General features: G+C 38.6%; 1 protein-coding gene across 1 annotated transcript in view; it reads right to left on the bottom strand.

The window, feature by feature from the left end:
• Positions 1-25,967, bottom strand: part of FAM120C (family with sequence similarity 120C) — a 144,008-nt gene that overhangs the window by 11,893 nt on the left and 106,148 nt on the right. Inside the window, exons 11-12 of the mRNA XM_052663185.1 lie at positions 4,249-4,363; positions 2,118-2,327 (exon numbers count right to left, since the gene is read on the bottom strand). Coding sequence (XP_052519145.1) covers positions 2,118-2,327; positions 4,249-4,363 — 325 coding nt within the window. The remainder of the gene's footprint in view (positions 1-2,117; positions 2,328-4,248; positions 4,364-25,967) is intronic.

Genomic DNA, 25,967 nt, shown 5'->3' on the forward strand with positions numbered 1-25,967 from the left:
CTTGCCCTCTCCCACAGAGTCCAAAAGACTTCTATACATCTGTGTCTCTTTTGCTGTCTCGCATAGAGGGTCATTGTTACCATCTTTCTAAATTCCATATATATGTGTTAGTATACTGTATTGGTGTTTTTCTTTCTGGCTTACTTCACTCTGTATAATGGGCTCCAGTTTCATCCACCTCATTAGAACTGATTCAAATGTATTCTTTTTAATGGCTGAGTAATACTCCATTGTGTATATGTACCACAGCTTTCTTATCCATTCGTCTGCTGATGGACATCTAGGTTGCTTCCATGTCCTGGCTATTATAAACAGTGCTGTGATGAACATTGGGGTACACGTGTCTCTTTCAATTCTGGTTACCTCGGTGTGTATGCCCAGCAGTGGGATTGCTGGGTCATAAGGCAGTTCTATTTCCAGTTTTTTAAGGAATCTCCACACTGTTCTCCATAGTGGCTGTACTAGTTTGCACTCCAACAGTGGAAGAGGGTTCCCTTTTCTCCACACCCTCTCCAGCATTTATTGCTTGTAGACTTTTGGAAAGCAGCCATTCTGACTGGCGTGAAATGGTACCTCATTGTGGTTTTGATTTGCATTTCTCTGATAATGAGTGATGTTGAGCATCTTTTCATGTGTTTGTTAGCCATCTGTATGTATTCCTTGGAGAAATGTCTGTTTAGGTCTTTGGCCCATTTTTTGATTGGGTCATTTATTTTTCTGGAATTGAGCTGCAGGAGTTGCTTGTATATTTTTGAGATTAATTCTTTGTCAGTTGCTTCATTTGCTATTATTTTCTCCCATTCCGAAGGCTGTCTTTTCACCTTGCTTATAGTTTCCTTTGTTGTGCAGAAGCTTTTAATTTTAATTAGATCCCATTTGTTTATTTTTGCTTTTATTTCCAGTATTCTGGGAGGTGGGTCATAGAGGATCCTGTTGTGAATGTGCCCACTCATTCCCCAAATACAGAGAGTGTTTTGCCTATGTTTTCCTCTAGGAGTTTTATAGTTTCTGGTCTTACATTTAGATCTTTAATCCACTTTGAGTTTATTTTTTTGTATGGTGTTAGAAAGTGTTCTAGTTTCATTCTTCTACAAGTGGTTGACCAGTTTTCCCAGCACCTTGTTTTCCCATCTCTTGTTACAGAGATTGTCTTTTCTCCATTGTATATTCTTGCCTCCTTTGTCAAAGGTAAGGTGTCCATAGGTGTGTGGATTTATCTCTGGGCTTTCTATTTTGTCCCATTGATCTATATTTCTGTCTTTGTGCCAGTACCATACTGTCTTGATGACTGTGGCTTTGTAGTAGAGCCTGAAGTCAGGCAGGTTGATTCCTCCAGTTCCATTCTTCTTTCTCAAGATTGCTTTGGCTCTTCGAGGTTTTTTGTATTTCCATGCAAATTGTGAAATTATTTGTTCTAATTCTGTGAAAAATACCATTGGTAGCTTGATAGGGATTGCACCGAATATATAGATTGCTTTGGGTAGTATACTCATTTTCACTATATTGATTCTTCTGATCCATGAACATGGTATATTTCTCCATCTATTAGTGTCCTCTTTGATTTCTTTCACCAGTGTTTTATAGTTTTCTATATATAGGTCTTTTGTTTCTTTAGGTAGATATATTCCTAAGTATTTTATTATTTTTGTTGCAATGGTGAATGGAATTGTTTCCTTAATTTCTCTATTTTCTCATTATTAGTGTATAGGAATGCAAGGGATTTCTGTGTGTTGATTTTATATCCTGCAACTTTGCTATATTCATTGATTAGCTCTAGTAATTTCGTGGTGGAGTCTTCAGGGTTTTCTGTGTAGAGGATCATGTCATCTGCAAACAGTGAGTTTTACTTCTTCTTTTCCAATTTGGATTCCTTTTTTTTCTTTTTCTGCTCTGATTGCTGTGGTCAAAACTTCCAAAACTATGCCAACATGATTTTGTAACATGTATATAGACACTGGGCCTTTGGGACCATCCTTGACCAAGTTAGTTTAAGGTCAGACACATTCTCCCACTTCTGCTACCTCCTTCCCCAGTCTCTCTGCTCCTTTACCCTTTTCTGCCATTCACTTTCACAGCAGATCACAGTTCGTCTTAGTAGCTACCCAACATGTTGGTACCTGGCCATCGCAGAGCTCAACTAGGGATACTCTCTCCCGGCCTGCTTTAATTAGCTTGCTCTGGAACAGCTTTCCATCGAAGTAAATCCAGGGGCAGCAGTGTTCCCAAGGAACTGGCTGGCCACAGGCATCATTGGCAAACAGGGCTGTATCAACTCCGCTCATGAAGAGGGCAGCAAGCTGGATCCCTCGAGCATCCAGTTTCTCAATCTGAAACCACCACAGAGGAAAAACTACCATTAAGAAATTGCTGTTATTGGTTACATTTGCTCTTATTCCTGTTTTGCTGATTATTCCAGTTAAATGAGAACATGTTACTTTTAAATATGGACATTTGAGTACGTAAGCAGCCTCTATCCATTTCTATCTCTAAGATGGTTTGGAAGATACTCATTACAAAAAAATCAACTTTCAAATCTTAAAAAGATACCCTCTTGAGATACTAATTTTTCTGCCTGTCAAATAAGAAAAAAATTAGAACAAAACAAAAGACCAAAAGAACGTCCAATGCTGATGAGGATATGGTGAAATAAACAGCACACTCAAATAAAACTAATGAGTAATGTACATTAAAATTAAGCTATATGTATCAAGAACCTTAAAATGGTCACATTTGTTGACTCAGAAATTCTACTTTTAGGAATCTATTCTAAGGAAGTTGAGATGTGAATAAGGCTCTAATACATAAAGATGTTAATTATTACATATAGAAAGTGAAAACTGGAAACCAAGTGGCCAAAATAAGAATAATTAAATGATACATCCATATGATTATTTACTAAGAAATTTTAAGACAAAGAAACTATGTTCTATGTCAAGTTTAAAAATACAATATATAATTACATAAATAATATATCAACCACGTAGAAAATGCATGACAAAAGGCTGGAAGAAATCATCAAAATGTACACAGTGGTTATCTCAAGTTGACATGTTAGATGGCTTTAACAGGAAAAGGGATAGTACTTGCAGGTCCCCTCCTAGGTGTGGTGTGGAGTTGTCAGTACCTGCTCTAGTATCAAGCAATATCACATTTACTGAAGAAAGGAACCAACACTGTTTGTCTAAGACTGTTTTCATCTTTTCCTTTGTTGATCTCATGTCAAGATTTTGTAAGTCTTACTAGACTTGATTTTCTTCTAGTTTATACTAGGGTCTCAAAGGACCATGGCTACTTAAGTCATAAGAGGAGTGTCCTGCATTAATAACTAATTGAGTACTGTATACTTAGAACATGCTAGCCACTCTTGTAAGTGTTTTGCATGGATTATTTTATTTAATATCCTCATAATACTATGAGTAAGGAAACTGAAACTACAGAGGTTAAGCAACCTCATGAGCTAAGATTCAAGGCAGCCTGGCTTCAGAGCCTACTCTCTAACCTACTATATTCTACTGCCTTCACTTATGATGTTGGATTTACTTGCTTCCTCTTGCTTGTCTAGACTTCCCTCTAATACTCAGCATTACTTTTAAAAAAGGAGGGTAGCACAGGGAATTATATCCATTATCTTATAATAGTCTACAATGGAATATAATCTTCAAAAATACCAAATCACTATGCTAACACCTGAACCTAATGTAATATTGTAAATCAAGTATTGTATTGTGTGCGTGCTCAGTTGTGTCGGACTGTTTGTGACCTGATGGACTGTAGCCCGTGGGCTCCTCTGTCCATGGAATTCTCCAGGCAAGAATAATGGAGTGGGTTGCCATTTCCTCCTCCAGAGGAACTTCCCATTCCAAGAATCGAACCTGTGTCCCCTGCACCTCCTGCACTGCAGGTGAATTCTTTACCACTGAGCCACCAGGGAGAGAGGGTAAATATTTACTCAAAGACAAACAGAACACCAGGATAAGTCCCCTGTAGCATCTTTTGCAAGAGTTGGAAACCTTACTGTGATCTATGGGCCACAACTTACCAGTCTTACACAATACCATTTTTTCTACCCATTCTCACCCATCAGTATGTAAGCAGTGTTGGGTTTATTAATAGACACAAATATTTGGCTAAAGTAAATCAAACATTTACCTGCAGAACTTACTCTTCTTTCCAGCTGCAGGAAAAAAAAAGACCTAAAATAGAGTTATGAGCTCATAAAATAATTTAAATGAGGATAGTTCAAATCACCTTGAGTTCTTGAAGTTGATCTGGTTCATAAAGTTGAGTAGAAACTGCCTGTGCCAGGAAAGTGTCTAGCTCATGGCGATGCAGGATTCGGCCGCCAGGCCATTGAACCATGTATCTAGAAGATAAAAGCATCATTATTAAGTGACAAAAGCTCATTTACTCATTTCACAAACACTTAGTAAGCTAAGTGTAACCTACCATGGGTCAGATGCTAGCTAGGTTCTGAAATAAAGTAAAAGAATCTCTGCCTTTGGTTACTTCATCTAGATGGTAGAGGAGACAGGCACCATTCACGTATAACTGCTGTTAAGTTTATGGCTTCTTTCTTCCTAGCATCTCAAATCTCAGGTTTTTCATACTACATATAGAATATTCTATCTTGCTTTTTTCATTCAACATTGTAAGAATCTTTCATTCATTAAATACTTGTCAAAAACATGATTTTAAATAACTTCATGTTCCTCATTTGTTTTGTAAATTTATATAAATATTCCTATAATATTAGAAACATACTATTCATTTTCTTTTATTATAAAATTACTATAAAGATATACACATATTTAAATCTCATCTGTATCTCCGATTATTCATTCAAGATAGACTTCTAGAAGTGCTGATCATTTTTATTTTATTAAATTCACCAAACATTGACCTCAAGTATATTCTGGCCCTTCATTCAGATTTTTAAAATGGACACATGGCTTGAAGGGTGCAATGTATTTAACTCTGAACAATATATTCAACAATGAGAATCTGGAGGTGGTATAACGATATACCTTTATATATTTAGTGGCACAAGTATAGGCACAAGCACTGCAATTGGAGGGAAAATCCATTCAGGACTGAACAGAGAGGTCCTTGGTGCTGAGAGAATTTCCCCTTGACTTCAACCTCGAGACAAACCAAGGAGTCTGCCAGTACACAGAAACCACTGAATTCAGGGCAAACAGGAGTAACAAAATATATATTAAGGAATTGGCTCTTGCCAATTACGATTATGGGGGGCCAGTCTGAAGCAAGCAGGGTTGGTTGGAAGCAGGAAATGTGACAACTCAAGTCCGTGATCTGTAGATTAGAACAGCAGTTTAGAGACTGAATGGTTAATGCTTTCTTCAAAAATTCCCAGTTTTCTAAACAAGTTCCTAGGATGCCTTCTTTAGACAGGGTTGAGTTAATTTTTGTATAATGTGTGAGGTTCAGATTGAAGTGTTTGTTTCTTTGGCCTATGGATGTCCGATTGTTCCAGCACCATTTGTTCAAAGGCTGTACTTTCTCCAAGTGAAGTTTTTGCACTTTTGAGTATACATGTGTTGTTCTATTTCTAGGTTTTTAATTTTGTTCCATTGACCTATGTGCTTATCCCTTTGCAAATAACTCCAGTCTTGATTATTTTGGCTACAATATTAGGTAGAATGACTCCTATACTTTTTTGCAAGATTGTTTTAGCTATCATAAGGGCCTATATAAATTTACACATAAACTTTAGAATAAGTTTGTCTTCATTCATAAAAAACCTTGCATTAAGCCCACAGGAATTGTGTTAAATCTACAGATCAATCTGAGAATTGACAGCTTTACAATGGTAAGTCCATGAACGTTCCTTCTTTGATTATTTTCATTGGCATGAAGCATCTTAATTCTGAGGTTGGTTCAGTGCTCTGGCATGTATTAGTAGTTTTATTTTACTGAGTAACATTTATTGATGGACATATCACATCCACTTCCCAGTTAACAGATACTTGAGTTGTTCCTACCTTTTGATTATTATGAATAATATTTCTTTGAACATTCATGTGCAAGTCTGTGTGGACCTATTTTTTCAACAGATACCTAGGAGTGAAATAAATGAGTCTTATGATTATTTGAATGGACTTCCTTGGTGGCTCAGACAGTCAAGAATCTGTCTGCCAATGCAGGTAACCCAGGTTTGATCTCTGGGTTGCGAAGATTCCCTGGAGAAGGGAATGGCAACCCACTCCAGTATTCTTGCCTGGAGAATCCCATGGCCAGACGAGCCTGATGGGCTATAGTCGATAGGGTCACAAGAGTTGGATACAACTGAGTGACTATTTATATATTTATGTTTAACCTGTTAAGAAAACGCCAAACTAATCTCCAAAGTAGCTATACCATTTTAAATTTCCATCAGTGTATGAGGGAATTCCAATTCTCTGCAGCCAGGCCTACATTTGTCATTGTCATTTTTTTTTTATTATTACAATCATTTCAGCTGACTGAAGTGGTGTTTCATTATCGTTCAAATTTGCATTTCCTCAATGATTACTGAAGATGAGAATCATTTCATGTGCTTATATTACAACCCTATATCATCTCTGGTGAAACGTCTATTTATATCTTTTATTCATTTTTAGACTGAGTTGTCTGTTTTCTTATAAGTTTTAAGAGTTTGTTATATATATTCTAATACAAGTCCTTTATCAGATATATGTTTTGTAAATATTTTCTCTAGTCTGTGGCTTGTCTTTTCTGTTTTGTAATGGTGGCTTTTGAAGTGTAAAAATTTTGTATTTGGAAGAAATCTATTTTTTTAGGTTGATTTTGCTTTGGCTGTTGTATCTAAGAAATCTTCGCCTAACTCAAAATCATGAAAAATTTCTCCTGCAAGTTAGATAGTTTTAACTATTACATTTTAGTCTATGATCCATTTTTGTGTAGTGTGAAGGATCTATATTCATCATTTTTATCAGGTCAGGTCAAGTTGGTTGATGATGTTTCGTGAATCTTCCATATTTTTGCTTTTTGTCTAGGTGTTCTAGCCATTATTGAGAGTAGGGCATTGAAGCCTTCCACTATCATTGTTGAAGTTTCTATTTCATTCTTTTTTTTCCCTTTTTTTTAAAATTTAAATTTTATTTTTTTAATTACAATACTGTATTGGTTTTGGATACAATTAACATGAATCCACCACAGGTGTACATGAGTTCCCAACCCTGAACCCCCCTCCCACCACTCTCCCCATATCATCTCTCTGGGTCATCCCACTGCACCAGCCCCGAGCATCCTGTATCCTGTATCGAACCTAGACTAGCGATTCATTTCTTACATGATAGTATACATGTTTCAATGCCATTCTCCCAAATCATCCCACCCTTGCCCTCTCCCACAGAGTCCAAAAGTCTGTTCTTCACATCTGTGTCTCTTTTGCTGTCTCGCATACAGGGTTATCATTACCATCTTTCTAAATTCCGTACATATGTGTTAGTATACTGTATTGGTGTTTTTCTTTCTGGCTTACTTCACTCTGTATAACAGGCTCCAGTTTCATCCACCTCATTAAAACTGATTCAAATGTATTCTTTTTAATGGCTGAGTAATACTCCATAGTGTATCTGTACCACAGCTTTCTTATCCATTCGTCTGCTAATGGACATCTAGGTTGCTTCCACGTCCTGGCTATTATAAACAGTGCTGTGATGAACATTGGGGTACACGTCTCTTTCAATTCTGGTTTCCTCAGTGTGTATGCCCAGCAGTGGGATTGCTGGGTCATATGGCAGTTCTATTTCCAGTTTTTAAAGGAATCTCCACACTGTTCTCCACAGTGGCTGTACTAGTTTGCATTCCCACCAACAGTGGAAGAGGGTTCCCTTTTCTCCACACCCTCTCCAGCATTTATTGCTTGTGGACTTTTGGATCGCAGCCATTCTGACTGGTGTGAAATGGTACCTCATTGTGGTTTTGATTTGCATTTCTCTGATAATGAGTGATGTTGAGCATCTTTTCATGTGTTTGTTAGTCAAGGGGACGACAGAGGATGAGATGGCCGGATGGCATCACTGACTCGATGGACGTGAGTCTGAGTGAACTCCGGGAGCTGGTGATGGACAGGGAGGCCTGGCATGCTGCAGTTCATGAGGTCGCAAAGAGTCGGACACGACTGAGTGACTGAACTGAACTGAATCCAAGAACATGGTATATCTCTCCATCTATTTGTGTTGTCTTTGATTTCTTTCATAAGTGTCTTATAGTTTTCTGCATACAGGTCTTTTGTCTGCTTAGGTAGGTTTATTCCTAGGTATTTTATTCTTTTGAGTGCAATGGTGAGATTGATTCATTAATCTCTCTGATTATTTTCTGTTAGTGCATAGGAATGCAAGAGATTTCTGTGTATTAATTCTGTATTATGTGACTTACTTTACTAAATTCATTGATTAGCTCCAGTAGTTTTCTGGTGGCATCTTTAGGATTTTCTATGTATGGTATCATGTCATCTGCAAACACTAATAGTTTTACTTCTTTTCCTTTCTGGATTCCTTGTGTTTCTTTTACTTGTCTAATTGCATGGCAAGGTCTTCCAAAACTATATTGAATAATAGTGGTGAGAGTGGGGACCCTTGTCTTCTTCCTGGTCTTAGAGGAAATACTTCCATTCCTTCACCATTGAGAATAATCTTAGCTGTGGATTAAGCATTTAGTTTTGATCTAGTCCAATTTACGTACTTTTCTCTCTGTCATGCTTCTGGCACTACATCTAAGAAACCATTGCCTAATCTGAGATCATGAAGATTTACACATGTTGTCTTCTAAAAGTTTTATAATTTGGGCTTTTACATATAGGCTTATGATATATTTTGAGTTAATTTTTGTATATTATGTGAGGTAGAGATCCAACTTCACTCCTTTGCATATGAATGTCCAGTTATCACAAACTATTTGCTATCAGTTATCACAAAACTGTTTGCTAAAATGACTATCTTTACCCATTGAATTATTGTGGTACCTTTGCCAAAAATCAGTTGACCATAAATGGAAGGGTTTATTTCTGGGCACTCAAATGTACTTCATCATTTATATGCCTACCCTTATACTACTGTCTCAATTACTGTAGTTTTGTAGTAAATTTTTAAATTAAGAAGTATGAATCTACAATTATGCCTTTTTTTTTTAGACTGTTTTGGCTACTCTGAGCCCACTGCATTTACACATTAATTTTAGTGTCAGCTTGTTAATTTCTGCAAAGAAGCCATCTGGGATTTTGGATTATGGTAAATATGTAGTCAAACTTGGGGACTACTGCCATCTTAAAAATCTTGTATCTTCTTATACATGAACAAGGGATGTTTTCCCACTTACTTAACTGTTGTTATTGTTGTTCAGTCGCTCAGTCATGTCCAACTCTTTGTAACCACATGGACTACAGCATGCCAGGCTTTCCTTCCTACATTATCTCCTGGAGTTTGCTCATGTCCATTGTGTCAGTGATGCCATCCAACCATCTCATCCACTGCCACCCCTTTTTCCTCCTGTCCTTGATCTTTCCCAGCGTCAGGATCTTTTCCAATGAATCCATTTTTTTGTATCAGGTGGCCAAAGTCTTGGAGCTTCAGCATCAGTCCTTCCAATGAATATTCAGAGTTGATTTCCTTTAGGATTAACTGGTTTGATCTCCTTGCCATCCAAGGGACTATCAAGAGTCTTCTTTAGCACCACAGTTGGAAAGCATCAATTCTTTGGTGCTCAGCCTTCTTTATGGTCCAATACTCACATCCGTACATGTCTACTGGAAAAACCACAGCTTTACTACATGGACTTTTGTCAGCAAAGTAAATGATGTCTCTGCTGTTTAATATGCTGTCTAGGTTGTCATAGCTTTTCTTCCATGGAGCAAGTGTCTTTTAATGTCATGGCTACAGTCACTGTACACAGTGATTTTGGAGCCCAAGAAAATAAAGTTGGTCCCTGTTTCCATTGTTTCCCCATCTATTTGCCATGAAGTGATGGGACTGGATTCCATGATCTTAGTTTTTTGAATGTTGAGTTTTAAGCCAGCTTTTTCACTCTCCTATTTCACCTTCATCAAGAGGCTCTTTAGTTCTTCTTCACTTTCTGCCATATGGGTGGTATCATCTGCATATCTGAGGTTATTGATATTTCTCCCAGCAATGTTGATTCCAGCTTGAGCTTCATTCAGCCTGGCATGTCACATGGTGTACTCTGCATATAGGATAAATAAGTAGGGTGACAGTATACAGCCTTTAAGTACTTTTGTCCCAATTTGAACCAGACCATTCTTTCACGTCCGATTCTAACTGTTGCTTTTTAACCTGCATACAGGTTTCTCAGTAGGCAGTAAGGTGGTCTGGTAGTCCCATCTTTTTAAGAAATTTCCACATTTTGTTGTGATCCACACAGGAGTTGTGGCTCCTGGGCTCTAGAGCAGAGGCTCAGAAGTTGGGACCACGTGGGATCTTCCCATATCAGGGATCAAATCTCCATCTCTTGCACTGGAAAGCAGATTCTTTACCATTGAGTCACCAGGGGAGCTCTAGGATGGCTCTTCTTGGTTGTTTATTTCCCCAATTCCCTCTATAAAACTTCTAGATGCTCTGCCATTCTGCTTGTATCATGGAGTGACCAGCCTCGTGTTAATTCCTTAGCATCAACTGTGTTCCAAATAAACACAGTCACTTTAGGTAGACGTATAGAGCTCCTCATTTTTATGGCCTGCTTATCCACTAAGAAGAGCTCCTAGTCACTGTACCAGATCTGGGGCTGCTTTTCTCAGAGTGACAAGTGGCATTCTGTTCTACAAGTGGGTACTGAGGATGGGGTGATGGGTTGGCAGACCCTAGTCTTTTTGACTTGATCCTCAGTGTGGAAACTCCTTCTGACACATGAGCTCAGTGGGAATGATCAGGGCCCCAAGTATCATTGGCATGCTGCCCCTGGATTAGAGCTTCTGCCATGAGTGGAGGCTGGTTAAGTGAGCCTCTTTACCACACCTACTGGGACATAGGGCTGGCGTTGATAAGAACTGGGGGTAATCCTATTCCAGGGCGAAACTATAACCCAAGAATGGGATCTAGGAGGAGAAGGAATCCTTGTCTTCTAGGCTATGGTATGTCTGAGGGTTAAATGATTTTAAAAATAATTTTCAGTAGTTAAGTTACACTTTTGCTCAGGATAGGGTTTGCCATACCCTCTTTACTCATACCTTGTCTTCCTTTTTGTTTCTTTTGTGGTAAGAGATATATAACATAATATTTACTACTTTAATAACTTTTAAGTATACAGTCAGCAGCACTAAGTACATTCAAATTTTGCTGCATAATCACCACTACCCACCTCTAGAGCTTTCTTCTTCCCAACTTGAATCTTATACCTATTAAACAGTAACTTCCCATTCCTCCCTCTCCTCATCCCCTGGAAACCACCATTTTATTTTCTATCTCTAAATCTGACTACTCTAGATAACTCATATAAGTGGAATCATACAATGTTTATCTTTTTGTGACTCGCATAGTTCACTGTGCATATCTTAAATGGTCAGTCATGTTGTAGCATGTGTCAGAATTTCATTCCTTTTTAAGATTGAATAATATTGTATTATATGTATATATAACTTCTTGTTCCTTAATTAACCCAACAGTGAAAATAAGTTACTTCTAACTTTTGACTATTGTTCATCTTCTTCGGGTTCTCTGGTATATAACAAGCTGGTTCTCTCTTGCCTCTTTCAAGACTGGCTCTCTCTTTTCAACAGTGTCTAAGTGTGAATCTTTGAGGTTGTATTAAATGGAGATTTTGATCTCTGATGGGCAGATTTATGTTTTTAATCACATTTGGTAAGTTTTCAATTCTTATTTCTTCATGTAGTTTTTCTAACCACCCTCCTTCTCTTGGGTCATCTATAAGGCATATGTTGGTATGCTTGATATTGTCCCACAAGTCTTTTAGTCTCTTTCCATTTTTATTCATTCTTTTTACAACACTGACTGGGGGAGGGGGGCAGTCCTAAGATGGTGGAGGAATAGGACAGGAAGACCATTTTCTCCCCCACAAATTCATTGAAAGAACATTTGAACGCTGAGAAAATCCCACAAAACAACTTCTGAGTGCTGGCAGAGGACATCAGGCACCCAGAAAAGCAGCCCATTGTCTTCGAAAGGAGGTAGGACAAAATATAAAAGATAAAAAGAGAGACAAAAGAGGTAGGGATGGAGATCTGTCCCGGGAAGCGAGTCTTAAAAAAGCGAGGTTTCCAAACACCAGGAAACACTCTCACCAGAGGGTCTGTGGCAAGTCTTGGAATCTCAGAGGGCAACATAACCGGAGGAAAAATAAATAAATAAATAATTAAAACCCACAGATTATGTGCCTAACTGCAACTCCCAGTGGAGAACCAGCCCATATGCTCGCATCCGCCACTAGCAAGTGGGGGCTGGATAGGGAGGCACCCGCTGCATTGCTTATGGTAAGGACCAGGACTGAATGCCTTGAGAGCAATTTGAGGGAACTAACCTGAGAAAGCAACCCAGACTGTGGGATAGCCAGAGAGAGAAGGAAAAAAAGAGAGAGAGACAGAGAGAGAGAGAGAGAGAGAGAGAGAGAGAACTATCCACCAAAAAGCCCTAACCTATGACACTGCCAGGCCCGCTCACAGAGGACAGGACTGAGCAGAGCTAGCTGGCTGTGGACCAGCCCATCCCCTGCTGGAGACAGGCAGGCGGGGGCAGCCAGAGCTGGAAGGGGGCAACTGCAGTCCCAGAGAGGCATCATCTACCAAACTGCAAGCAGGCTTCCTTGCTAACCAAGACTTCTTGGGATTCCAGATGGCTGACACCCACCGGGAGGGTCACAGCCAGAGATCAGCTCCCCAGGAGAAGGCGCACCCATTGTACACCCAGGAAACCTAGAGGCTGGGACGAGGGAGGTGATAAGATGCACGCCCCACCTGGGGGTGACTGCGCTCACCAAGGACCTGGTCATCTGAGCTGCTCAGACCTGGGAAGGGCACAAAACGCAGGCCCAACCGAGTCTGTGCCTTCATGGAGTACCCAAGAACCTGGACCTGAGCGGCTAAGACCTGGGAAGAGCACGCAACCCAGGGCCCGCTTCAGACAGTTCCCAGCAGAGCAACATGGAGCCTGAGAAGTGTAGACCATGAAAGCACACACGAAGTGAGCAGGGATAAAACCAGTGCAGCTGAAACACTGCAAGCACTCCCCACACACGCCAGTGATATTTGTTTGCAGTGTTCCTCCCTCCCCACAGCACGACTGAACAAATGAGCCCAAAAAAGTGACCACCACCGCCCCCTTGTGTCAGGGCAGAAATTAGACACTGAAGAGACCAGAAAACACAAGGCGCTAAAATAAACAGAGGGAACCGCTTTGGAAGTGAGAGGTGCAACAGAACAAAACCCCATAGTTAGCACCAATTACACAAGAAGGGGCCTATAGATCTTGAGCAGTATAAGCCAGCTCAAGGAACTATCTGAAAATGAACTGACCCCACACCGTCCGCAACAGCTCCAGAGAAATTCCTAGATATATTTTTACTATTATGATTTTTAAATTAAAAAATTTTAATTTATAAGTCCTCTACTACTCCTTTATTTTTCATTTTTATAACCTACTATTACCTTGCAAAAAAAGGACCCTACTTTTAAAGCAAACTTCATATATATATGTTACAATTTTTGTGACTTTGTTTTGTGTTTTTAATATTATATTTTTGAGAACCTAAACTCTACTCTAGATTTTTAAGCTTTGCTTTTTGATATTTGTTATCAATTTTGTACCTTTAAGAACCGAATCTTCAGTATCCATTTTTACTTGGGAGTGAGATTACTGGCTTGATAGCTCTCTCCCCCTTTTGACTCTCCATTTTCTTTACCAGGACGCCTCTATCTCCTCCCTCACACTTCTCTTCTATCCAACTCTGTGAATCTCCTTGTGTGTTCCAGGCTGTGGAGAACACTTAGGGAACTGATTATTGGCTGGATCTGTCTCTTTCCTTTTGATTCTCCCTTTTTTCCTCGTGGACATCTCTGTCTCCTTCTTCCCTCTTCTCTTCTCTGTGTATCTCTGTGAACATCTCTGAGGTGTCCAGACTGAGGAGAACACACAAGGAAGTGATTACTGGCTAGCTTGCTCTCTCCCGTTTTAATTACCCCTCTTCTACTCCTTCCAAGGAGTAAGTGTCATTTAATTTCATGGCTGCAATCACCACCTGCAGCGATTCTGGAGCCCCCAAAAAACAAATTCTGACACTGTTTCCACTGTTTCCCCATCTATGTCCCATGAAGTGATGGGACAAGATGCCATGATCTTAGTTTTCTGAATGTTGAGCTTTAAGCCAACCTTTTCACTCTCCTTTTTCACTTTCATCAAGAGGCTTTTTAGTTCCTCTTCACTTTCTGTCATAAGGGTGGTGTCATCTGCATATCTGAGGTTATTGAGATTTCCCCCGGCAATCTTGATTCCAGCTTGTGCTTCTTCCAGCCCAGCGTTTCTCATGATGTACTCTGCACAGAAGTTAAATAAGCAGGGTGACAATATACAGCCTTGATGGACTCCTTTTCCTATTTGGAACCAGTCTGTTGTTCCATGTCCAGTTCTAACTGTTGCTTCCTGACCTGCATATAGGTTTTTCAAGAGGCAGGTCAGGTGGTCTGGTATTCCCATCTCTGGAAGAATTTTCCACAGTTTATTGTGATCCACACAATCAAAGGCTTTGGCATAGTCAATAAAGCAGAAATAGATGTTTTTCTGGAACTCTCTTGCTTTTTCAATGATCTAGCGGATGTTGGCAATTTGATCTCTTGGTTCCTCTGTCTTTTCTAAAACCAGCTTGAACATCTGGAAGTTCACAGTTCATAACTCATTACTGGATACTTAATTGAACTCCAGAGAGAAGAAATCCACTTCCACCCACCAGAACACCGACACAAGCTTCCGTAACCAGGAAACCTTGACAAGTCACCCGTCCAACACCAGCCACAGTGAGGAACCTCCACAATAAAGAGGAACCACAAACTGCCAGAATACGGAAAGGACACCCCAATCACAGCAATCTAAAGAAGATGAAAAGGCAGAGAAATAATCAGCAGGTAAAGGAACAGGATAAATGCCCACCAAATCAAACAAAAGAGGAGGAGATAGGGAATCAACTTGATAAAGAATTCCAAATAATGATAGTGAAAATTATCTAAAATCTTGAAAACAAAATGGAGTTACAGATAAATAGCCTAGAGACAAGGATCAAGAAGATGTAAGAAATGTTAAACAAGGACCTAGAAGAAATAAAAAAGAGTCAATATATAATGAATAATGCAATATGAGATCAAAAACACTCTGGAGGGAACCAACAGTAGCATAATGGAGGCAGAAGATATGATAAGTGAGGTAGAAGATAGAATGGTAGAAATAAATGAAGCAGAGAAGAAAAAAGAAAAAAGAATTTAAAGAAATGAGGACAATGTCAGAGACCTCTGGGACAATGTTAAACGCTCCAACATTCAAATCATAGAAGTCCCAGAAGAAGACGACAAAAAGAAAGATCATGAGAAAATAGTTGAGGAGATGATAGTTGAAAACTTCCCTAAAATGGGGAAGGAAATAGACACCCAAATCCAAGAAACCCAGAGAGTCCCAAACAGGATAAACCCAAGGCGAAACACCTCAAGACACATATTAATCAAATTAATAAAGATCAGACACAAAGAACAAATATTAAAAGCAGCAAGGGAAAAACAACAAATCACACAAAAGGAGATTCCCATAAGGATAACGGCTGTCTTTCAATACAAACTCTTCAGGCCAGAAGGGAATGGGAGGACATACTTAAAGTGATGAAAGAGAAAAACCTACAGCCCAGATGACTATACCCAGCAAGGATCTCATTCAAGTATGAAGGAGAAATCAAAAGCTTTACAGACAAGTAAAAGCTGAGAGAATTCAGCACCACCAATCCAGCTTTGCAACAAATGCTAAAGGATCTTCTCTAGACAGGAAACACAGAAAGGGTGTATAATCTCGAATGTAAAACAATAAAGTAAATGGCAACAGGACCATACTTATCAATAATTACCTTTAATGTAAATGGGTTGAATGCCCCAACCAAAAGACAAAGACTGGCTGAATGGATACAAAAACAAAACCCCTATATATGTTGTCTACAAGAGACCCACCTAAAAACAAGGGACACATAAAGACTGAAAGTGAAGGGCAAGAAAAAGATATTCCATGCAAATAGGACCAAAAGAAAGCAGGAATACCAATACTCATATCACATAAAATAGACTGTAAAATAAAGGCTGTGAAAAGAGCCAAAGAAGGACACTACATGATGACCAAAGGATCAATCCAAGAAGATATAAAAATTATAAATATATATGCACCCAACATAGGAGCATCACAATATGTAAGATAAATGCTAACAAGTATGAAAGGGGAAATTAACAATAACACAATAATAGTGGGAGACTTTAATGCCCCACTCACACCTATGGATAGATCAACTAAACAGAAAATTAACATGGAAATACAAACTTTAAATGATACAATAGACCAATTATACCTAATTGATATTTATAGGACATTTCACCCAAAAACAATGAATTTCACCTTTTTCTCAAGTGCACATGGAACCTTCTCCAGGAGAGATCACATCCTGGGCCATAAATCTAGCCTTGATAAATTTAAAACAATTGAAATCATTCTAAACATCTTTTCTGACCACAATGCAGTAAAATTAGATCTCAATTACAGGAGAAAAACTATTAAAAATTCTAAGATATGGAGGTTGAACAACACCCTGCTGAATAACCAACAAATCACAGAAGAAATAAAAAATGCAATCATAATATGCATAGAAACAAATGAAAAAGAAAACACAACAACCCAAAACCTATGGGACACTGTAAAATCAGTGCTAAGAGGAAGGTTCATAGCACTACAGGTTTACCTCAAGATACAAAAGAAAAGTCAAATAAATAACCTAACTCTACACCTAAAGCAACTAGAAAAAAAAGAAATGAAGAACCTCAGGGTTAGCAGAATGAAAGAAATCTTAAAACTTAGGGCAGAAATAAATGCAAAAGAAACAAAAGAGACCATAGCAAAAATGAACAAAGCTAAAAGCTGGTTGTTGGAGAAAATATATAAAATTGACAAACCATTAGCCAGACTCATCAAGAAACAAAGGGACAAGAATCAAATCAACAAAATTAGAAAAGAAAATGGAGAAATCACAACAGACAACACAGATATGCCAATAAAATGGACAACTTGGAAGACATGGACAAATTCTTAGAAAAGTACAACTTTCCAAAACTGAACCAGGCGGAAATAGAAAATCTTAACAGACCCATCACAAGCATGGAAATCAAACCTGTAGTCAGAAATCTTCTAGGAAATAAAAGCCCAGGACCAGAAGGCTTCACAGCTGAATTCTACCAAAAATTTAGAGAAGCACTAATACCTATCTTACTCAAACTATCCCAGAAAACCGCAGCAAAAGACAAATTTCCAAAGTCATTCTATGAGGCCACCATCACCCTAATCCCAAAACTAGACAAAGATTCCACAATAAAAGAAAACTACAGGCCAATATCACTGATGAACATAGATGCAAAAATCCTTAACAAAATTCTAGCAAAGAAAATCCAATAACATATTAAAAAGATTATACATCATGACCAAGTGGGCTTTATCTCAGGGATGCAAGGATTCTTCAATATCTGCAAATCAATTAACATAATACACCACATTAACAAATTGAAAGATAAAAACCATATGATTATCTCAATAGATGCAGAGAAAGCCTTTGACAAAATTCAACATCCATTTATGATAAAAATCCTCCAGAAAGCAAGACTAGAAAGAACATACCTCAACATAATAAAAGCTATATATGACAAACCCACAGCAAACATTATCCTCAATGGTGAAAAATTGAAAGCATTTCCCCTAAAGTTAGGAACAAGACAAGAGTGCCCACTCTCACCACTACTATTCACGTAGTTTTGGAAGTTTTGGCCACAGCAATCAGAGCAGAAAAAGAAATAAAAAGAATCCAGATTGGAAAGAAGAAGTAAAACTCTCACTGTTTGCAGATGACATGATCCTCTACATAAAAACCCCTAAAGACTCTACCAGAAAATTACTAGAGCTAATCAATGAATATGGTAGTAAAGTTGCAGGATATAAAATCAACACACAGAAATCTCTTGCATTCCTATACACTAACAATGAGAAAACAGAAAGAGAAATGAAGGAAACAATTCCATTCACCATTGCAACGAAAAGTTAAATACTTAGGAATATATCCACCTGAAGAAACAAAAGACCTTCTTCTTCTTCAGGTTTGGGAAGTTTCTAGCCATAATCTCATCAAATATATATTTTTGATCCCCTTCTATCTCTTTTCCTTCTGTGACCCCTGTAATATGAATGTTTGTATGCTTAACGTTATCTCAGAGATCTCAAACTGTTCTCATATTAAAAAAATTTTTTTTCTTTGTGCTTTTCCGACTGGGTGATTTCCATTATTCTATCTTCCAGATCATTTATGCTTTCTTCTGAATCCCTTAGTCTGCTATTCATTCTTTCTAGTGTGTTTTTTATTTAAGTTAATGAATTATTTCTTCCTTTTCCTATTCTAAAAGTTATTGTTTTGGTATGCTTTTTATAGTAAGCTCTTTTTTCTCAGCTATCTTCATACTTTTCACAATCTTATTATACTTACTATACTTATTTAATCTACTTGAATCAGTTAAGCTCTAAGTGTTTTATCATATGAATAAATAAATATCACAAGTGTTATTTTGATTTACCTATAATCTTGGAAGTTTATCATTCTAAACACATATATTTACTGCTTACAGAACATTTCTATTTAAATATCTAAATGACCTTTCAAAGGGAGTATATTCAGAATCCAACTCTTGTGAATTCTTCATTTCTGACTGGGTCTTTCTTATATTTTCAAATTCTTGTTAAAATTCTCACTGTGGTCATCTGTTCTGTTCTTTAATTCAATTAACATTCTTATTACTTATGCTTCAAATTCTTTAGTATTTCTTTTCATTATTTGTCTTTCAAAGGGTTTTCTCTTGCTGTTTCAATTTGAGACCAGTTCTTCTGTCTTTTCATTTTTGCTAAACTTTCTCTGTGCCTATAAATTTAGGTGAAACAGTTACCTATTGTGGTCTTGCAAGGATGTCTTTATATGGGACTGTCCCATGTAGACTGTGTGTGCATAGTGCCTTTGGTGGGAGGGCTGGATTTGATGTGGATGTAAGTCACTGTCTTTCCTCAGGGTGTGCAGGCAGCTATCGAAGTGGTAGGAGGTGGGGCTGGAGATGGAGGTGCTAGGGGTGGAGTCTGGTATGAGGCGGGACTTCCTCTCTGTTCAGTGGCCATCATCATCCTGTCAGGGGTTTGGGTCAGGTCCCAAGATACTGAAATGGAAGCCCTTAGGATCTAGCTGAGTTGGCTCTGTTCCCTCTAATATGTGCTTCCCCCCTTCCTGCACTAGGACTTTTGCCCCAGAGGGAGATCGTGCTGAAGCAAGGGAGGCCCATGTGAGCTCAGAGCTCATGTCAGCTATAGAAAGAGGTACAAGCTGTCTCCAAGGCACTGCTTGTGCAGGCGCCAGCAACTGTTTCCCTTGCTCTGCTCAGATGTAGCCTCAGTTCAACTTCCCATTGTCTCTCACATCCAATTACTGCTCTCAGCCTCCACGGCCCCAACCCTGCTGTGAAGTGACACTCAGGGCAGGTGGGGACTGCACTGATTCATAGTGCTTACGGGGAGGTGAGCTGTGCTGGAGTGTGCATCGTCAAGAGTTTCGGGCTACTTCTAATGCACTGCCTTAGTTCAGTTTAGTTCAGTAGCTCAGTCATGTCCAACGCTTTGCAACCCTATAAACTGTAGCACACCAGGCTTCCCTGTCTATACCCAAACTCATGTCCATTGAGTCAGTGATGCCACCTAACCATCTCATCCTCTGTCGTCCCCTTCTCCTCCTGCCCTCAACCTTTCCTAGCATGAGGGACTTTTCAAATGAGTCAGCTGTTCGCATCAGGTGGCCAAAGTATTGGAGTTTCAGCTTCAACAGCAGTCCTTCCAGTGAATATTCAGGGCTGATCTCCTTTAGGACTGGTTGGATCTCCTTGCAGTCCAACGGTCTCTCAAGAGTCTTCTCCAACACCACAGTTCAAAAGCATCAATTCTTTGGCATTCAGCTTTCTTTATAGTCCAACTCTCACATCCATACATGACTCCTGGAAAAACCATAGCCTTGACTAGGTGGACCTTTGTGGACAAAGTAATGTCTCTGCTTTTTAATATGCTGTCTAGGTTGGTCATAACTTTCCTTCCAAAGAGTAAGCGTCTTTTAATTTCATGGCTGCAATCACCATCTGCAGTGGTTTTGGAGCCCAAAAAAATAGTCAGCCACTGTTTCCCCATCTATTTCCCATGAAGTGATGGGACCGGATGCCATGACCTTAGTTTTCTTAATGTTGAGCTTTAAGCCAATTTTTTCACTCTCCTCTTTCACTTTCATCTTGAGTAAGCACCAACAGTGGACATCACAGCCGCACCCAGACACCCCCCTGGAACTCAGTAGCCTCTGTGTCCCACATCTGAGCTTTCTACCTGGTTGTGGCAGCCCTAGATCCAGTGCTCTGCTGCACTGTGGATAAGTGGGTTTGGAGCAGTCACACGATTGGGGTTGGCACTGGGGCAGTTGTGGGAAACCTGGCAGTCACTGAGGCAGTCCTCACTCTGCCCTGCCTTGCTGGTAAGCTAGCATACACATGCTTCTCATGCTCAATTGAGGCTTCCCACAGCTCTCTTGTTAGTCCCTGTAGTCCTCCAATCAGTCAAGAGGGCTTGTCTCCCCTGTGTCGGATCCTGGGCTGTCCCAATCTGTGGCTCAAACAGCTTACTCCCCAGGTTGAATCTCCACCCATGTAATCTCCCTGTTCCTTTGAGTTCCCTCCCAGAGGTACAAGGCCTGACCTGATAGCTTGTCTTCCCTCCCTGCCTAATTATGGATGAATCTTTCTTGTTGTCTTGGTTGTACAGGAGTCCTTCGCCAGTTTCCAATTAGTTTTCAGTGAGAATTGTTCCATATGTAGATGTGTTTTCTATGTGTTCATGGGGCGAGGTGAGTTGCACGTCTCCTTCTACTCGACCATCTTGATAGATCTATTTTCTTATTGCTATTCTCTACTTGATGGGTCATTGTCAGCATATTTTAATTCTTTAGATATGTTTTCCTTTAGTTCTTTGAATCAGAGAAGGCAATGGCACCCCACTCCAGTACTCTTGCCTGGAAAATCCCATGGATGGAGGAGCCTGGAAGGCTGCAGTCCATGGGGTCGCTGAGCGTTGGACACAACTGAGTGACTTCACTTTCACTTTTCACTTTCATGCATTGGAGAAGGAAATGGCAACCCACTCCAGTGTTCTTGCCTGGAGAATCCCAGGGACAGGGGAGCCTGGTGGGCTGCCATCTATGGGGTCGCACAGAGTCGGACACGACTGAAGCAACTTAGCAGCAGTAGCAGTTCTTTGAATGTATTTATAGGAGCTGATTGAAAGTGTTTATTTACTCTGTCCTATATACATATGCCCTCAGAGAAGTTTCTATTGACTGTTTTTTGTCCTGAGTATAAGCCACATATTATTATTTCTTTGCAAGTTTTGTAACCTTTTATTTGACATTGGACAGTTTTGATAATATAGCTACTCTGGACTTTTGACTCCTTCCCAAAGCACTGTAGTTGCTGCTTTTTAGTTTATTTGTTTAGTGACATGTCTGAACTAATTCTGGTCAGTCTGTCTCTCCTGCAATGTGTAGCCTGATGTCCTTGCTCAGATTTTTACTTTTAATTCATGTCATTTTTAAGTCCAGCTTCCTAGAATCATCATAGCTTATTAATCAGCCAATGATTAGTCAAAGGTTATGCAGAAACATCTTGGGCCAATAAAGCTTTCATTTTTACAAAAGGGATCAATGTATGGGTTAGGGCATACATTAAAAATTCAAGCAATTTATGTCTGGCTTTTACTGTTTTCCTTGTACAGGTCTCATGTTCTACCAGGTATGAATATGTCATCAGGGCTCTTCTAGGCCTCTCCTGAGTCTGTATGTAGCCATGTATATCTACACAATCTTCCAGATTCCCAGAACTATATGGAAGCTTATTCAAGCCTTTTTTGGTTGTTTTATTGCTGAGATCTCCCAGTTAAATTTTTGGGTATGGTGTACTGCAACCACAGGCAACTAAGGTATTTGTCCCACCTGATTGTTTGCCATTGATTTTGCTATTATTTTTGACAGTGCCCTGGGCTTGAAGGCTTCTTTATTTTCATTGAAAAAATGTGTTTCTTGTCTTAAGATCAGGTAAATCATTGCTCACCTTTTATTGTACCTGTTATTTTTTCCTTTACATTTATGTCTATAATAAATATGTCTAGAATTTACGTGTGGTAAGGCTCTAACATGATGTTTTTTTTCCCCAAATACCAACTCAATTTTCTCAATAAATATTAACAATTCATCTATTCCTCATTGATTTGAGAAGTTTTCTTTAGCATATTTTAAGTTATCATGTGTCTAGAGTCGTATTCAGGATTAGCTACACTAAAACAATGACCTGTCAATTTTTGTGCCAGTATCATATTATTATAGTATATGTTTATAATACACCCTGGCTTTTTTGTTGATATTGCTTGAGCCAAGACGCCTCTTACTGCTCTTTTAAAACATCGCAGCACTGTTTATAATAGCCAGGACATGGAAGCAACCTAGATGTCCATCAGCAGACGAATGGATAAGAAAGCTGTGGTACATACACACAATGAAGTATTACTCAGCCATTAAAAAGAATACATTTGAATCAGTTCTAATGAGGTGGATGAAACTGGAGCCCATTATACAGAGTGAAGTAAACCAGAAAGAAAAACACCAATACAGTATACTAACACATATATATGGAATTTAGAAAGATGGTAACAATAACCCTGTATGAGAGACAGCAAAAGAGATACAGATATATAGAACAGTCCTTTGGACTCTGTGGGAGAGGGCAAGGGTGGGATGATTTGGGAGAATGGCATTGAAACATGTAAAATATCATATGTGAAATGAATTGCCACTCTAGGTTCGATGCATGATATAGGATGCTCAGGGCTGGTGCACTGGGATGACCCAGAGGGATGGTATGGGGAGGGAGATGGGAGGAGGGTTCAGGATGGGGAACACGTGTATACCTGTGGCAGATTCATGTTGATGTATGGCAAAACCCAATACAATATTGTAAAGTAATTAGCCTCCAATTAAAATAAATAAATTTATATAAAAAATAAAAATAAAAAATTATAATCTATTATTATTCATTTGCTTTTCCAACATACTTTAGAATTATTCTGTCAGGTGAACAAAAATTATTTCTTATGCATCTTTATATATCAGGATGGCACAAGATTAACTCAAATGTTTTATTATTGCTATGAATGAATCTTCTGCTTCTTAATAGAAATGTTCCTATGAAGAGACACCTAAACTTTTGCCATGAATCTAGAGGACAAACTTTGTCCAATTTCATGTTGCATTTCTGGAAAATTGTTGAGTTTGGAATGTACCTATGCTAGAAATGGTAGGGCCTTGGCACAAGCTTCACCTTATTCAACAGGGCTACATCCCACCCCTAGAAGCCTGACAGAGTTCTTCATTATCCTTCCCTTCTCAGTAGTGACTATTATATGTATTAAGTGAAGTGGGTGAAAGATGCTCAGTCATGTCCGACTCTTTGCGACCCCGTTGCCTATGCAGTCCATGGAATTCTCCAGGCCAGAACACTGGAGTGAGTAGCCTTTCCCTTCTCCAGGGGATCTTCCCAACCCAGGGATTGAACCCAAGTCTCCCCATTGCAGGCAGATTCTTTACCAACTGAGCTATGAGGCAAGCCCATTTTATGGGCTTATTAATACATATTATATGTATTAATGCCTTCCTCAAACATATCAAGTTTTCCTAGTAGATACTCATTTCTCTAAGCCAACTGTCCAAGAGCTGCACCAACTTAAGTTTTAGCTACAACTTGCCCAGCATTACTTTTATAAGGGGTATCTCTTAACTACAGTTAGTAGAAGCAACTGTGGAGTTTAGATTCCTAACACTCAATCAGATCATAGTTCAATACTCCTACAAAGTCTTAAACTGATGGACAATGCAGTATTTAGGATGAGTTAATTTTCATTCAAAGTTGAATTTTAAATTCCCATTAAGATTTCCTCTTAATCTTTAAAACTGTATTTTCTACCATTTTGTCTTTTAAAAAGCAGAGGAGTTTGAAGTTGGACAGACTTTAGTTCAAACTCCTATTAGTTACATATAAAATCTCTTATTAGTTACATAACCTTTGTAAGCTACTTCTCGTTGACCCTTTGTTTCCTCTTCTATAAATGGAGATAAATAACACTTTTCAGCACTTTTATGAGGATTAGAAGCATTGAACACAAAGGGCTGACTTGGCTTACTGCCAGGTATATAACATGTAATATTATAGAACATGTTCTTGTTGATTTTGTGAACATTGCTAATTGCCTTGTGCTTTAATAATGATCTTATATGAATTACTGATTTTTACAGTGCAGTTCCCCCAACACTGAAAGACTTCAGATGATGCCTCTTCTTTTTGGCTTCTTGGGTCTTTTTAAAAGTAATCTCTATATCTTTTACCCTGCTTTTAAGGAGTGGCCTATCACTTATTACTATCCTGGGGCTGGTTCTAAGAATAGCTCCCACTCTCTGTCTCACCTCCCTTACAATTTTCTGCTTCTAATTTGTTCTACACTGGGAAATCAGATGACAAAACTGTCAGAAATGTGTCTAAATTAAGAATACATAGGTTGATCAGAAGGCTAAGGGGTTCTCTTCAGGGGAAGAATATAGAGCCTATTAGAGCATAGTCTTTGTGATAGCTGGTAGAGCTGTTAATAAGTCATTTTTACTTATTTTCATGTTCTTGGATGTGTTTCAAAAACCCAGAGAATCAAATAAACGGGAAAATGAGCTACTACTATACTTTTGAGAAAAAAAGATAAACAAAACATGCAATTTTAGAGTTAATATGAGATAATGTAGGGGTGTGATGCAGGAATGTGTTAGGAGCTAGGAGGAATGAATATAATCCATTATTGGGAAGCCTTGTTAAGTCACCAATCTTAACATTAAGGTAGTTAGAATATTAACATATGTTAAGCATCTATTATGTGATTATGTGATAGGGCCCCGGCATGTATTACCTCAATCTTCAAACAGCTCTGAGAAGTAAGAATTATTATACCCATTTATGGTGATGAAATGGACACTCTGAAAGCTTAAAGTGACTTATTCAAGTTGAAAAGTGACAGAGCCAGAATTTAAACTAAGGTTTGTTCAATTTCAAAGCTCAAAAATCTGTAACCATCTGGTGATTTGTAAGGACTGACTTCCTCTTTGTATAAAATTTATTTACTCTACATCAGCAAATAAACAATGAGAACATTTAATTAAAAAAAAAACGGAATACCATCAACAATTACAATGATATATAGCAAGTGTCTAGGAATTAATTAAAAATGCAGAAGACCTTTATGAAGAATATTAACTCTACTTAGGACATAAAATTCTGTACACCTGAAATTAATATAATATTGTAAATCAACTAAACTTCAAAAAAGACTGAAAGAGATATCTGAATAAAGGGAAAGTTAGACTATGATCTTAGGGTAGAAGGACAACATTATAAAGATGTCAATTCTCCCTAAGTTAATTCAATTCATTGACCAAAAAACCCAACAAGATTTTGTGGAAAATGGACTAAATTTAAATTATATATGGAAGATTAAAGATTCATGTGGTTCAGGAGTAGTCAGTACAAGTCTGAAACAAGAAAAGCAAAGATTAGAGAT

Source organism: Budorcas taxicolor, chromosome X, assembly GCF_023091745.1.
Source record: "Budorcas taxicolor isolate Tak-1 chromosome X, Takin1.1, whole genome shotgun sequence".
Taxonomy (NCBI): Eukaryota; Metazoa; Chordata; class Mammalia; order Artiodactyla; family Bovidae; genus Budorcas; species Budorcas taxicolor.